Here is a 14,532-nt window from a genome sequence, read left to right on the forward strand (position 1 = left end):
ATCTGTAATAAGCACATGGAGAGCGTGTGTGTGTGTGACAGAGTCCTACATGGGAGTGCACAGGGTGTGGGCAGGAGTAAAAGACAGAGTCCAATTCTGCCGGCCCCCAGTATGGGTGCAGTGTGAGCCCAGAGTAGACGCCCTTTGGCAAGGACTGCATGAGCTTTCTTCTGTCTCTTTTTCTTGCCATCTCCCCCATCTCTTCTTTCCTTCTCCATGTCTCTCTCTCTTCCTCCCTCTATCCATCTTGATTTATCTTCCTTTCGAGATGGAATCTTGCTCTGTTGCCCAGGCTGGAGGGCAGTGGCATGATCTTGGTTCATTGCAGCCTCAACTTCCTGGACTCAAGTGATCCTCCTGCCTCAGCCTCCTGAGTAGCTGGGACTACAGGTACGCACTACCACTCCAGCTAACTTTTAAAAATTTGTTTGTAGAGACAGGGTCTTGCTCTATTGCCCAGGCTAGACTGTAGTGGTGTGGTCATGGCTCACTGCAGCCTCAAACCTCCTGGGCTCAAGTGTTCTTTCTGCCTCAGCCTCCTGAGTAGCTGAGACTACAGGCCCACATCACCATTCTGTTTTTTTTTTTTTTTTTTTTTTTGAGAAGGAGTCTTGCTCTGTCACCCAGGCTGGAGTGCAATGGTACGATCTTGGCTCACTGCAACCTCTGCCTCCCAGGTCCAAGCGATTCTCCTGCCTCAGCCTCCCGAGTAGCTAGGAATACAGGCATCAGCCACCATACCAGGCTAATTTTTGTATTTTTAGTAGAGACGGGGTTTCACCATGCTGGCCAGGCTGGCCTCAAACTCCTGACCTCAGGTAACCCACCTGCCTTGGCCTCCCAAAGTGCTGGGATTACAGGTGTGAGCTACTGCGCCTGGTCACTTGGCTAATTTTTTAAAAATGTTTTTGCAGAGACAGTGTCTTGCTACGTTGCCCAGGCTTGTCTGGAACTCCTGGGCTCAAGCAATCCTCCCATCTTGGCCTCCCAAAGTACTAGGATTACAGGCATGAGCCACCGCACCCAGCCCTTGATTTGTCTTTCTTTTTTTCTTTTTGTTTTGTTTTCTTTTCTTTCTTTTTTTTTTTTTTTTTTTTTTTTTTTTTTTTTTTTTTGAGATGGAGTTTCGCTCTTGTTGCCCAGACTGGAGTGCAGTAGTGTGATTTCGGCTTACTGCAACCTCCGCCTCCTGGGTTCAAGTGATTCTGCTGCCTCAGCCTCCCTAGTAGCTGGGATTACGAGCATGCGCCACCACGCCTGGCTAATTTTTTGTATTTTTAGTAAAGACGGGGTTTCTCCATGTTGATCAGGCTGGTCTTGAACTCCTGACCTCAAGTGATCCACCCACCTCAGCCTCCCAAAGTGTTGGGATTACAGGTGTGAGCCATCGTGTCCAGCCGATTTATCTTTCTATGTTTCTCCATCTGTTTGAGACTCTCTCTCTCTCTCTCTGTATTAAGTGGTTAAGTCTCAGTCAATCTTTATTTCACTGTCTCTCCGTCTCTACATGTCTCTGTTCTTTTGTTTCTCTGTCTCTGTTCTCACTTCTGTCGCTCCCCTCACCCCACACTCTGTCTCACACACACCAGGAGCTCCATAAATATTTGTTCTTAGCCACACTCTGACCACGCCTCTTTCTCTTATGTGTCTCTCCATCTCTGAGTGGCTCCCCTCATCACATCCCTGGATTTTATAACCATATGCTGGTAGGCCTGCCCTCCCCGCGTGCACATACACTCGCCTGGGATAAGCTTCTTCTGCCTGCTTATCTCCTGCGGGAATCGGAAATGCTAGTTTTCTCCCCGCCTCCCCAAGAACTCGGCCCCACCTGCGTCTCGTTCCCCAGGAACCAGATGAGGCATCTGGCCCCAGCCCCCAGCTTCATCCTCCATGCTGGCCTTCCCTCTTCCCTCACATGCTTGACCCCTTGCCCTGCTCCCACCTCCCCTCTCCCAACTGCCCCCTACACCCCCTGGGAAATGGGCTGGATGCCGAGCTGGGGGGGGCGGTGGCTCTTTCCTGGGGGCCCTTGCCAGATGGTGTCCCAAGGGGCCAGAGCATGGAGCTGTCCCTTGCTGGGGCCTTTAATTAGCACAAACCTTCCACCCTCCACCTTGTCTGTTTTCCTTCTCCCAGTGCTCTTGGGACCTTGGGCTCTCCATCTTTCCATGTACATGGCCCCAGAGAGCCAGGAAGGGGAAGCTGCACCAAGTGCCTGGAAAAACAGTCCCACTACTTGAGTTCCTCCCCAAGACTCAGGAGTTCTGGGCCCATGCCATCCTATTTCAAAATCCATGCACTAGATATGCCACATAGAAGCCAGGAGTGTAGGCCCCCAGACCCCTCCCCTCTCAGACCCTGGGGTCTCAGTCCCTTCTCTCCAAGGACTCAGGAATTTGGGCCTCTGATCCTCCTGGCCACCCTACCCACCCCTGCATCCCCCCGCCCCCCACCAGCCCCATACACACACACACAGACACACACACACACACACACACACACACAACTTAGGACAGATGTTCACCGTCTGATTTCCAAATCCTCCTGGGCCCATGTGGGGGTGGGGAGAGATTGGCAGTTAAATCCACCGACTCTAAGACTTAAGACCAGATATTCTGACCCCTGTCACCCTCTTCCAAGTGCACCATGCTGCAAGCAGGAGACCTAGGAGTTGAGTCTCCAGCCTCTCAAGGAACCAGGAGATCAGGCCATCAGCGTCTCAGCCAGCAAAGGCCTCAACCACCGGTCCCTTACAATCCTGTAAGTCCAACCCCTACTCCCAACCCCACCCCGCCATTAGGGACACAGAGTCTGAGCCTAAGAACAGCGTAGAATTTGAATGTGGACCCCCCAGTTCTTACAGGTCCAGGAATGTCAGATCAGGGTCCCAGCTCCCCAGCCCTCCTTCAGGCTGCTCGGGGTCCCTCCCACCTGCTTGGCCAGCTGCGCAGCTTGGGAACGCCCCAGCTGGCTGGGCTGCATGGAGCGTCAGGACAAGCTGCGCGGTTCCCAGCCTCCCTGCCTGCCCTGGCCAGGCACCGCCGCCTCCCAGCCGTCGCCAGGCAACCAGGCCGAGGTGCCCGGCCAGCGGAGTGGGGAGAGGGGCTGGGCCATGACTGCGGGGTCCTGGGAAAGGAGGGGCCGGGGTCCTGGATTCCTCGGTCTTAGGACGTTTGCAGCCATAACAAGGGAACAGCCCTCTGTTCCCCACTTTGAGGAGGGGTTTTGAGGCTGGGGGAGTCAAGGCAGGGGTCCCAACTGTCCCCCAGGTATCGGCGTGCCCTCTTCCCGACCCGCAGGCCAGAGGAGCCCCGGACCCCGCCTCCCCAGGGCGCGGAAAGTGGCGAGGCCCCAGAGGCCCCCTTTAATAGCTCGGTTTCCACTGAGCGCAGTCCCTCCAGGACCTGGGCTGAGCAAGTTTCTTCCACTCTTTCCCTTCCCTCCTCCTCACCCCCATGCCTGCCCCTCAACCTTGGCAGGGCGCAGGTGTCCAACCCAGCCCGGACCCCCTCCTGGAACCCAGGTGTTCTGGCTCCCAGACCCCAATTGAACTGGGGGCGTCCACCCGCCCGGGGACCCCGCCCTGCATCCCCCATTCATCCGCGTCCAGCCCCGGGAGTTTCTCAATGGGAAGAGGGCGGAGCTCCCAGGAGGCGGACCCGGGCGGGGCGAGCTGGATTGGGCCCTCTTGGGGTCTCCCAGAGACCCAGGGCGCGGAACTGGCAGGCGTTTCAGAGCGTCAGAGGCTGCGGATGAGCTCACCTGGAGGACTCCAGGCCAGAGACAGGGGTTCTCTAGGCTGGGGAGAAGAGTCGAGCGCGAAGGGGGCTCCGGGCCAGGGTGACAGGAGGAGTGCTTCCGAGGAAGAAGTTGACAGGGAGGCCCGTGCGACTGCAAATCTCGTGAACCTTGGGGGACACACGCTCAGGATGCTGGTCCCCGCCCTCCTCGTCCTGCTCTTCTGCTTCAGAGGGAGCGCAGGTACCGCACGAAGGGAGCGGATGAATATGGGGTGGGTGTGGGGGGATTGCTTGCGGGCTGCCCCTTCACTAGGGAGAAGGGAGTTGGGGGCTGGGACCCCTGGGTCCTGAATGAGGGGGCTCTTGAAGGTGCTAAGCTCAGCCCTGCTGCCCCCAACTTTCCTAGACCGGTCGCCCCATTTCCTGCAACAGCCAGAGGACCTGGTGGTGCTGCTGGGGGAGGAAGCCCGGCTGCGGTGTGCTCTGGGCGCCTACTGGGGGCTAGTTCAGGGGACTTAGAGTGGGCTGGCCCTAGGGGGCCAAAGGGACCCGCGAGGTAAGACGGTTCTCTCCACCCTGGGACGGGCTGGCTAGGGGTAGAGCTGCTGGGCTCGGCTGTACCTGCAGTTTCTATTTTGACATTTTAAGTCTGGGAAATTGATGGGCTTGGGTAAACATTTAGGAGTCCTGATTTTTGAGCTGCTTCTTTGAGGGTGACCCATAGAGTTTTGGAATTATTATGTTATTGCGAAATAGTAAACAGGCCAGGTGCGGTGGCTCACGCCTGGAATCCCAACGCTTTGGGAGGCTGAGGCCAGAGGATAGCTTGAAACCAGGAGTTTGAGACCAGCCTGGGCAACATAACAAGACCTTATCTCTAGAAAAAAATATATATATTTTAAACAAATTAGCCAGGCATGGTGATGTGCATCTGTATTCCCAGTTACTCAGTAGGCTGAAGTGGTAGGATTGCTTGAGCCCAGGAGTTCAAGGCTGCAGTGAGCCATGATCAAGCCACTGCACTCCAGGTAATGGTGAGACCCTGTCTCAAAAAAAAAAAAAAAAAAAAAAAGGAAAAGAAAAAGAAAGAAAGAGAACATAAATGCAAAAAATACAGTAAACATAAACGGAAGGTTTACCAAATAATATAGACACTCACACAGCCAATACCCAAGTCCACTGCCAGCTCCCCAGAAGCCCCCGTATTCTTTTCCCCTATCATAGCCCCCCTCCCCCTCACTCCAGAAGTAGTATCTAACCTAACTTTCATGGCAATCATTTTCTTGCTTTCCTTTCTGAATTTATTACCACCAAGTTTGCAGTGACTCTGGGTTGGGAGGGAGTTAGAGTCTCTATGGGCCCAGTACACACTCTTTAATAGTGTCTTACCACCAAATGTGTGGACCGGTCAGAACCATGGCGTGCTGCCTCCTCCCTGACTCCAGGGTGGTCCCGGTACTGGATATCAGGGAATGCAGCCAATGGCCAGCATGACCTCCACATTAGGCCCGTGGAGCTAGAGGATGAAGCATCATATGAATGTCAGGCTACACAAGCAGGCCTCCGCTCGAGACCAGCCCAACTTCACGTGCTGGGTAAGGACCTCACCCACTTGTCCCCTGGGAGCCCAAGGGGGCAGCCAGTACTAGCTATGAGTAGCAGAGTCCAGGGAGCCCAGGGGAGTGGTCAATTGGAGCTGAGAGGATCAGGATCCATCTCTGACCCCAAATCCACCTTGCAGTCCCCCCAGAAGTCCCCCAGGTGCTGGGCGGCCCCTCTGTGTCTCTCATTGCTGGAGTTCCTGTGAACCTGACACGTCGGAGCCTTGGGGATGCCTGCCCTACCCCTGAATTGCTGTAGTTCCGAGATGGGGTCCGGTTGGATGGAACCACCTTCCATCAGGTCAGGTCCAAATTCCTGTGCTAGCCATTGCCCATTCAGGAAAACTTGGGGTACACTCTGACCACAGGCTCATCCCGAGGAGAAGAAGACATGGGAGGGCAGGGGTTCAAGGGTTTGGACTCTTGAAATATGATGCAGGGTCAAGATTCTAGGGCCAGACTACCTGGGTTCAAATCATGTCTCAGCCACTTGCTAGTTGATTGATGTTTAGTTAACCTCTCTGTGCCTCAGTTGCCTTATCTATACAATTGGAATAATAATAGCATGCATGTCATAGGGTATGGTGAGGATTAAATAAATAAATACCTATAAATGCCCAGAAGAGTGCCCAACACATAGTGAACCCTATATAAGTAAGGCAAGCTTATCCAACCTGTTGCCTGTGGGCTGCATGCAGCCCAGAATGGCTTTGAATGTGGCCCACCACAAATTCATACACATTCTTAAAACATGATGAGACTTTTTTGTAACTGTTTAGCTCATCAGCTATCATTAGTGTTAGCATGTATGGCCTAAGACAATTCTTCTTCCAATATGGCCCAGGGAAGCCAAAAGATTGGACACCTCTGATGGCATTATTATTCTTATCCATCCCTCCAGACCCTGCTGAAGGAAGGGACCCCTGGATCAGTGGAGAGCACCTTAACCCTGACCCCTTCCAGCCATGATGATGGAGCCACCTTGGTCTGCAGGGCCTGGAGCCAGGCCCTGCCTGCGGGAAGGGACACAGCTATCACACTGAGCCTGCAGTGTGAGTGCAGCTGGCCCTGGGAAAGAGGGGTGTGGGGCCCTGACTCCTGGGTATGAGGAAGGAGGGGACTGTGGCCCCTGGGGAATGAGGAAACTGGGACCTGGATTCCTGGATCTAAGAGAGCAGGAGAGGGCCAGGTATGGTAGCTCATGCCTGTACTCCCAGAACTTTGGGAAGCCGAGGCGGGCGGATCATCTGAGCTCAGGAGTTCGAGACCAGTCTGGCTAACATGTCGAAACCCATCTCTACTAAAAATACAAAAATTTGCCGGGCATGATAGCACACGTTTTTAATCCCAGCCACCTGGGAGGCTGAGGCAGGAGAATCACTTGTACCCCGGAGGCAGAGGTTGCAGTGAGCTGAGATCCTGCCACTCGGCAACAGAGTGAGACTCCGAGCAGGAGACGACAGATGGCTGGGGGTCCCTGGGGAAAGAGGAAGCTGGGCCTTGACTCCCTAACTGGGGGAATTGGGAACTGAAAGCCCAGACTCCTGACTCAAAGGGAGAAGGGGATTAGGGGCCCAGACTCCTGGGGTGGAGGAATCAGGCACTGGACCCCTAGGCCAGTGACAGAGGTGTTCCTGGTCCTTGCCCACCTGACCATTGTCCCACCCTCACAGACCCCCCAGAGGTGACTCTGTCTGCTTCACCACACACTGTGCAGGAGGGAGAGAAGGTCACTTTCCTGTGCCAGGCCACAGCCCAGCCTCCAGTCACAGGCTACAGGTGAGGACGAAGACCACCTCTCCCTAGCCCCAAGAGTGAGCTTGGGAAGGGCTGGGACCTGAGTAGGTGTGCCAGAGAGCAGGGACAACGGTAACAGCGCCACCATTTCCTCAGGTGGGCAAAAGGGGGCTCCTCGGTGCTCGGGACCCGTGGGCCAAGGTTGGAGGTCGTGGCAGGCGCCTCGTTCCTGACTGAGCCCGTGTCCTGCGAGGTCAGCAACGCCGTGGGCAGCGCCAACCGCAGCACTGCGCTGGATGTGCTGTGTGAGCTGGGGCGGGGCTGTGGGTGTGGTCAAAGGTGGGCGAGGCTTTCAGGGTTGCTGAGGGGCGGGGTCAGGAGAGTGGGCGTGGGGTATTAGGAGGAAGAGAGTGGACTTGGGGCATATTCTTGCCCCCTAGAGGGTGTGGTGTTTCTATGGGGCTGATCCCGGGTCAGGGACTGCATTCCTCTCCGGCCTTGTGACCCCTCATCTCCTTCGTCCAGTTGGGCCGATTCTGCAGGCAAAGCCGGAGCCCGTGTCCGTGGACGTGGGGGAAGACGCCTCCTTCAGCTGTGCCTGGCGCGGGAACCCGCTTCCACGGGTAATCTGGACCCGCCGCTGTGGCGCGCAGGTGCAGCCCTAAATCTTGAGGCGGTGGCTGGCGGGGGACCAGGCTTCCTTGCAAATCCGGCTTCTGACGCCCCTTCCCTGTCGCAGGTGCTGGGCTCTGGAGACGCACTGCGCCTTCCGTCGGTGGGACCACAGGACGCAGGAGACTATGTGTGCAGGGCTGAGCCTGGGCTCTCGGGCCAGGGGGGCTGCGCCGCGGAGGCTCCGCTGACTGTGAACGGTGAGAAGGCGGGGCTTCTAGGGGATCTAGCCCGTCCTGGGATAGGGAGTGGACAGAGGGGGCAAGGGCTAATGCAGTGGGAGTGGCCTGGAAGGAGCCTTACACCCAGCGGGGCCTGGAGACCGACCTATTAAAGGCGAGGCTTTTAGAGGAATCAGAGTTTGGAGGCAGCATGGCCTGATTGATTAAGGTTAGCGGAGAGTGCTCTGGCCAGACCAGGCTTTGTTACAGCCTTTGGGGAGAGCAAGGCCTCTCCTCTGAGTGACCCACCGTCTCCATCCCAGCTCCCCTAGTAGTGACAGCCCTTGAGTCTAGCCATGGAACTAGTCTCGACAACAGTGGGTTGTCATCTGGGTCCCAAAGAGATCAACAGCTTGCTGACAAAGCTTTTCTTAATTGAACTAACCCTGCCCAGATAGCAGAGCCCACCTGCTGCTCATTGCCCTTGTGAGCCACATCTTCATTAAACCAATTCTAGGTCCGCTTCATTTGCTTTTTAAAAATTTAACAAATGAGCTTAGGTAGCTCCTTCAACAAATATACAAAGCCACAGATGCAGTCCTATGTCTGGCCAAAATATTTTAGACCACCAAATCAACTCAGTGGGGTTGGAGCCTGGTGTCATGTGTTATTGACACTGACAGCACCTGCAGATGGCTTTGTTTTTCCTCCCACGGGCAGCAGTCACACTAATAAAACATGGAGGACTTTGTTGCTTTTCCAGTATGCTAGCTTTTCTTCTCAGGGAAGAGAGGATTTATGGAGCTCGAGAGCCCTGCACCCTAAGATCCTTGCCTCAATCACTCAGCAGGTGCCAACACTCTAAAACCAACAGGACACCAGCTCAGGTAATGGATGCCCAGCCCAGAGGCCTTGAAACCTCTCCATGAAATAGTTTGCCCCATTATGGTCCAACAAATGACAAACTCTCATATAACCACAAGAAGGGATTCACAGAAAAGCAGTGTAGAAGCTTCAGATAATGTTTTGATGTAAGAAAATTCAAAATAGCAATATTCAGAATGGCCATACACTCTGGATTCAACAATGCCAAAATATTTTTGCAAGTGGAACCTAGTGGGAACATAATAGATAGAAATCCATTATTTTACTAGCGTGTTACAAAAATAATGTATTAATTATTTCATACTTTTAAATGTTATCAGTTTGGCCAACATCGTATAAGATTTCAAACATAAAAGAATTATAATATCCATTATGGCTTTTTTTTTTTTTTTTTTTTTTTGAGGCGGAGTCTCCCTCTGTCGCCCAGGCTGGAGTGCTATGGCCAGATCTCAGCTCACTGCAAGCTCCGCCTCCCGGGTTCCCGCCATTCTCCTGCCTCAGCCTCCCGAGTAGCTGGGACTACAGGCGCCCGCCACCTCGCCCGGCTAGTTTTTGTATTTTTAGTAGAGACGGGGTTTCACCGTGTTAGCCAGGATGGTCTCGATCTCCTGACCTCGTGATCCGCCCGTCTCGGCCTCCCAAAGTGCTGGGATTACAGGCTTGAGCCACCGCGCCCTGCCATTATGGCTTTTGTATAGGAAGGAAATTCATAGCCATTGATTATGTATGACATGTCAAGGGAGGTACATAAAATATTGCAATTAACCCTCACAGCAAAATTATAAGGTTAGGTAGTATCATCTCCTTCTTTCAGATAACACAAAATAACTTGCTAGTAGTTGACTATAGTAGACTGTCATATGGTTCCAAGTCTTTACTTCCCCCCAGTAATAGGATCATCTGTCTATACTCTTTGCTGTGTAAATTCACAGTGCCCCTTTGACTATGGATTTAGCTATGTGTCTTGTTTTGGCTGACGGGATGTTAGCAGATGGGATGCAAACAGAGGCTTAGAATGTGCTTTTACAGTTGGACCTGCTCTCTTGCCCCTCTGCCATCATCAGTCTAGCCTTCCGGTCCCAAAAAGACACATAAAACAGAGCCACCCCCACTGAGCCATGCCTAGATCAATCTATCCCGTACCCAACAAACTCCCAGGCTGCCCCACCAACACACGAGCTAAACTAGTCCTTACTGTTGTATGCCACTGAAATTTTGTGATTGGTTACTACCTAGCACTAGGTTCTGGCCAAGGTAAACTGAAAAGTGACTAAGTTAGAAGTCAAACCCAGACCTCAAAATCCATACTCTATTTTTCTGAGTAACACAATCAAAGTCTAAAACTTTTTCAAAATCTCACTTGATACATGGGCAATCAGGCTGAACCAAATGACATATTGAACAAGTTAGTCTTTTTCATGCTTCTTGCTTTCCCACTATAACCTCCCACACCTAAATATTCAAATTAGGCTGGTCCATGCCCTACAAATGACGGTAAAATCTATTAAACCTGTTCCAATACAAGTCTTGCTGTGGTCTTCACGTTTAAATGTTATCAGTTTGGCCAACATCATATAAGATTTTGAACATAAAAGAATTATAATCTATTTTCAAGTTTGTTAATTTTTTTTTTTTTACTACTTCAAATCCACTGTTGAGCCACTCTGGTAAATGTTTTATTTCAGTTATGTAATTTTAAACCCCAGAATTTGCTTTTGGTTCTGTTTTGTAATTTCTGTTTATTAACGTTCTCTATTTGATGTCACATTGTCATGCTACCTTCCTTTACTTCTTTAATCACAGTTTCCTTTAGTTCTGTGAACATGTTTGTATAATGGCTATCTTAAAGTATTTTGTTACTAAATATGATATCTGGTTATTCTCACAAGCAGTTTCTATTGCCTTCTTTGCTCCAGTGTTCCTCCAGTGTGTGGCTTGCAATATTTTTTGAGACTGAACATTTTAGATAATATATTGTAGCAGTGCTGGGTACTGGAATTCCCCTCTAAGACTTGTTTGTTATTTTCTTGTTTATTTTTCAGTGATTAGATTTGAGTGAAGTCTATTTCTCCCACCCCCTACTCCCTATCCCTACTCCATAGTGTTAAACCTCTGATGTTGCTCCTTAGGGAGATACAGACTTGGGTATGACCACAGTCACCCTGAGATGACTGTAGGATGAATCATATTGGTTCAGTTCTCTTTCTTTCCCTGTTGACTCCTAGCTGTTTAACTCTGCTAATTGCCCGCTGATCATTCTGTTGTTTTCAGCAATTCCCTGGGGCATAAATTTCTTTATAAAGTAATCCAATCAAATTATGACTCCTTTGGAGACACAGTTCCTGAGGTTCATGTCTGAGATTTGTTCTGACCCCAACAGGATTTCTCCCAGCTGTTTTATTCTCCAGTTCTCTCCTGCAGACAAGTTGGCCTACCACGTAGACAGTATTGTCTTAAGACCTAGACCCATATGCATCAATTGCCTCTCACCAGAGAGGGCCCTTAGGTTTGAACTTCTCCACTCTCTATTGCAAATGAAGTCAGTTCCTTTGGGAAGAGATTAGGAGCTACTTGTTGTATGGCCTGCTTCTCCCCCAGGCAAAGTCTCTGAGACAGCTCTCAAGCTGGAGGTGAGGATGATGACAAGCTTCTTTCTGCTCTAGCTGAGTGCTCAGTGGAGTTGGGGGATCAAGGGTGTGACATCAGACTGGGGTCTTCTTGGTTTACCTCTTCTGATATGGAACCATCAGCCCACAAGCTGCGGTGGCACAAGAGTGATCAGGGCCCTAGTATTTTCAGCCTCCTCTGTTGCATAGCACAGGCTGAGAGGAAGAAGGGAGCCCTCACCTCTCACCAGCACTTGCCTGGAACTAAGCCTGGGCAACAGGCAGCTGAGGGCAAGATGAGAAATGCTGATATCCTGCTCCTCCCAGGAAGAAAGCAGTGGGAGCTGGGGGAAGAGAGAACCCTGTGTTCTTGGCCGCAGCCATCTGGAGTGGAGTCTCTACACTCAGCTGAGCAGGAGGGATGAGGCAAAGAGCCTCACTGAGCTGGGAGGGGAGAGGAAGGAAGAGGTCTTGGGGCAGATACCAGAGACTCGCTCCTTTCTTGCTGAATATTCATAGACTTGCTTGAAGATATTTTTCTTTTCATTTGCCATTAGGACCATTTATAGAGGCTTTAGTTTGTTTGGCTTTTTTTTTTTTTTTTTTTTTTTTTTGATGATTTTCACCCACTTCACTGGTGAGCAGGTCACTGGAGTTCCTTATGCTGTCATGCCAGAAGTGGGACTCCAATTACTAGTTTTATATATATAACTTTTGTAATTAATGAAAATGTAAAATGAGAAGGAAACAATCTGGAAGTTTTGTTTATACCAAACCTGCTAATTTATACATGTAGAAACTGAGGTCTAAATTCAGTGGCTCAAGCTGATTAGTAGCAGGGCTTAGACCTACATCTATTTCTATGTATACTCATGTTCTTTTTCTTGCATCAACCTTGACCTTCTTCTGCCTCAGCCAACTTCTTCTGGTATCGTTACCCTGTCCCCTGGCCCCAGGCCCCTTTCTAGTACTAGCCATACCTCTCTTGCTCTAGGATAGCATGCCCCAGGGGTTTCTGTTACTCTTCAGCTACTTCTTTTTTATTTTATTTTATTTTTTTCGAGATGGAGTCTTGCTCTGTCACCCAGACTGGAGTGCAGTGATGTGATCTCAGCTCACTGCAAGCTCCACCTCCCAGGTTCTCCTGCCTCAGCCTCTCAAGTAGCTGGGACTACAGGCGCCCGCCACCACGCCTGGCTAGTTTTTTGTATTTTTAGTAGAGATGGGGTTTCACCATGTTAGCCAGGATGGTCTTGATCACCTGACTTCGTGATCCGCCTGCCTCAACCTCCCAAAGTGTTGGGATCACAGGCGTGAACCACCGCGCCCAGCCTCTTCAGCTGCTTATTACTACAGGGAGCTGCTGCAATGTAATAAGGCAACAATATTCCAGTCCACTATAAAACCATACCGGTCTTACCTGTACCCAGTAGGTAGAAAAGTATTAAAATTAATAAATATCTTGGGGGAATGAAGGGGAAAAAAGTATTTAAGTGTATTTATTACCATGGAACTCTATACTTATAATGATAATTGTGGTAAATTATATTTATAGTTTTCCTAAATAAAAAAAAACTTAATAAATGTTGGTCCCAATGGTGCACAAGAAAATGTATGCCTGTCGTGGATAAAGGGGGATGTGATCATTGTAAAGAGTGTCTGCAGACCAAGGAGGATTTTCAGGACAGTGAAAATGCTCTGCGTGCTATTATAATAATGGATACATGTCATTACACATCTGTCCAAACCCATAGAATGTACAACACCAAGAGAGAATGCTGATGTAAGCCGTGGACTTTGGGTGATACTGATGTGTCAATGTGCCACTCTGTTGGGGCATGTTGATAATGGGGGGAGGCTATGCAGATGTAGGAGCAGGGGTTATATGGGAAATCTCTATACTTCCTGTCAATTTTGCTGTGGGCCTAAAGCTGCTTTTAAAAAATAGTTAGTCTTAAAAAAGGGGTATCTGCCCAATGGCTCAAGAGAGGTACCTAAAAACTATATAGGCTGCAATGCAAGTGCAAATTAAAACCACATTGAAGGCGGGGTACTGTAGCTCAAGCCTGTAATCCCAGCACTTTGAGAGGCCAAGGCAGGTGGATGGCTTGAGGTCGAGAGTTTGAGACCAGCCTGGTCAACATAGCTAAACCTCATCTCTACTAAAAATACAAAAATTAGGTGGGCATGATGGCATGCATGTGTAATCCCAACTACTAGGAAGGCTGAATCAGGAGAATCACTCGAATCTGGGAGGTGGTGGTTACAGGGAGCCATGATCGCACCACTGCACTCGAGCCTGGGTGACAAGAGAGAGGCTCAATCTCAAAAAAAAAAAAAAAAAAAAAAACCGCATAGATTGAAATATCATGACCCCTATTATACTAGCTAACATGTAAAAGAGAACTAAATGTTGGTGAGGATGTGAAACAACTAGGACTCCTGACAAGAAGGTAAATGGGTGCAACCACTTTACTTTGTTTGGCACTATCTATTAAAGCTGAGTGAGTGCTAATTCTAAAACCTAGCAGTTCCACTCTGAGATACATACCCCACTGAAATGCACACACATCTTCACCAGAACACCTGTACCAGAATGTTCATAGCAGCACCACTTCGTGAAAGCAAAACATTACAAATGATCCAAAGCCCACTCCTACCCAGAAAGCAATGCTCACATGCAGGACATTAATTAAAGAATCATCACCCATGGTGGGAGGGGAGGGAGTAGAATTGGGCAGAGAGAAGCCAGGTGGGCTGCAATGCAGGTCATCATGGCCTCAGCTGACCCCCACGGGAGAGCTCTGAATCTGGGATAGCGCTTCCTAGTTGTCTCAAGTTAGGGTGACGGGGCTAGGCCTTCATACCCCACATGTCAATCAGCACTGGATGTGGACTGCCCAGCAAAGGAGTGTGACCCGGGCAAAGCAGCTCTCCTCCACTGAGATAGCAGGGGAATTTGTCCTGCAGTCCTAAAGAGGGAAACTAGGCACCATGAAACAATAGAATGGATAAGTAAAGTGAAGTATATTCACCCAGCAAACAAATTAGAGTAAATTTGCCCAAGGAAATACAATACAGTAATGCAAATAAGCAAAACACAATCATACATACATATTGATGAAGATGG

At 50.3% G+C, this 14,532-nt stretch overlaps 1 protein-coding gene across 1 annotated transcript; it reads left to right on the forward strand.

Annotated features, from left to right (window-relative positions):
• The first annotated feature begins 3,626 nt into the window (after window positions 1-3,626).
• LOC139358369 (kin of IRRE-like protein 2) lies at window positions 3,627-8,350 on the forward strand. Its single transcript, XM_071078912.1, is given in 10 exon segments — window positions 3,627-3,981; window positions 4,147-4,296; window positions 5,186-5,335; window positions 5,482-5,642; window positions 6,243-6,393; window positions 7,015-7,120; window positions 7,235-7,383; window positions 7,604-7,731; window positions 7,818-7,950; window positions 8,235-8,350. Coding segments are annotated over 10 exon segments (1,599 nt in total).
• Window positions 8,351-14,532: the final 6,182 nt, after the last annotated feature.

The sequence above is a fragment of the Macaca nemestrina genome, chromosome 15, assembly GCF_043159975.1.
Source record: "Macaca nemestrina isolate mMacNem1 chromosome 15, mMacNem.hap1, whole genome shotgun sequence".
NCBI lineage: Eukaryota > Metazoa > Chordata > Mammalia > Primates > Cercopithecidae > Macaca > Macaca nemestrina.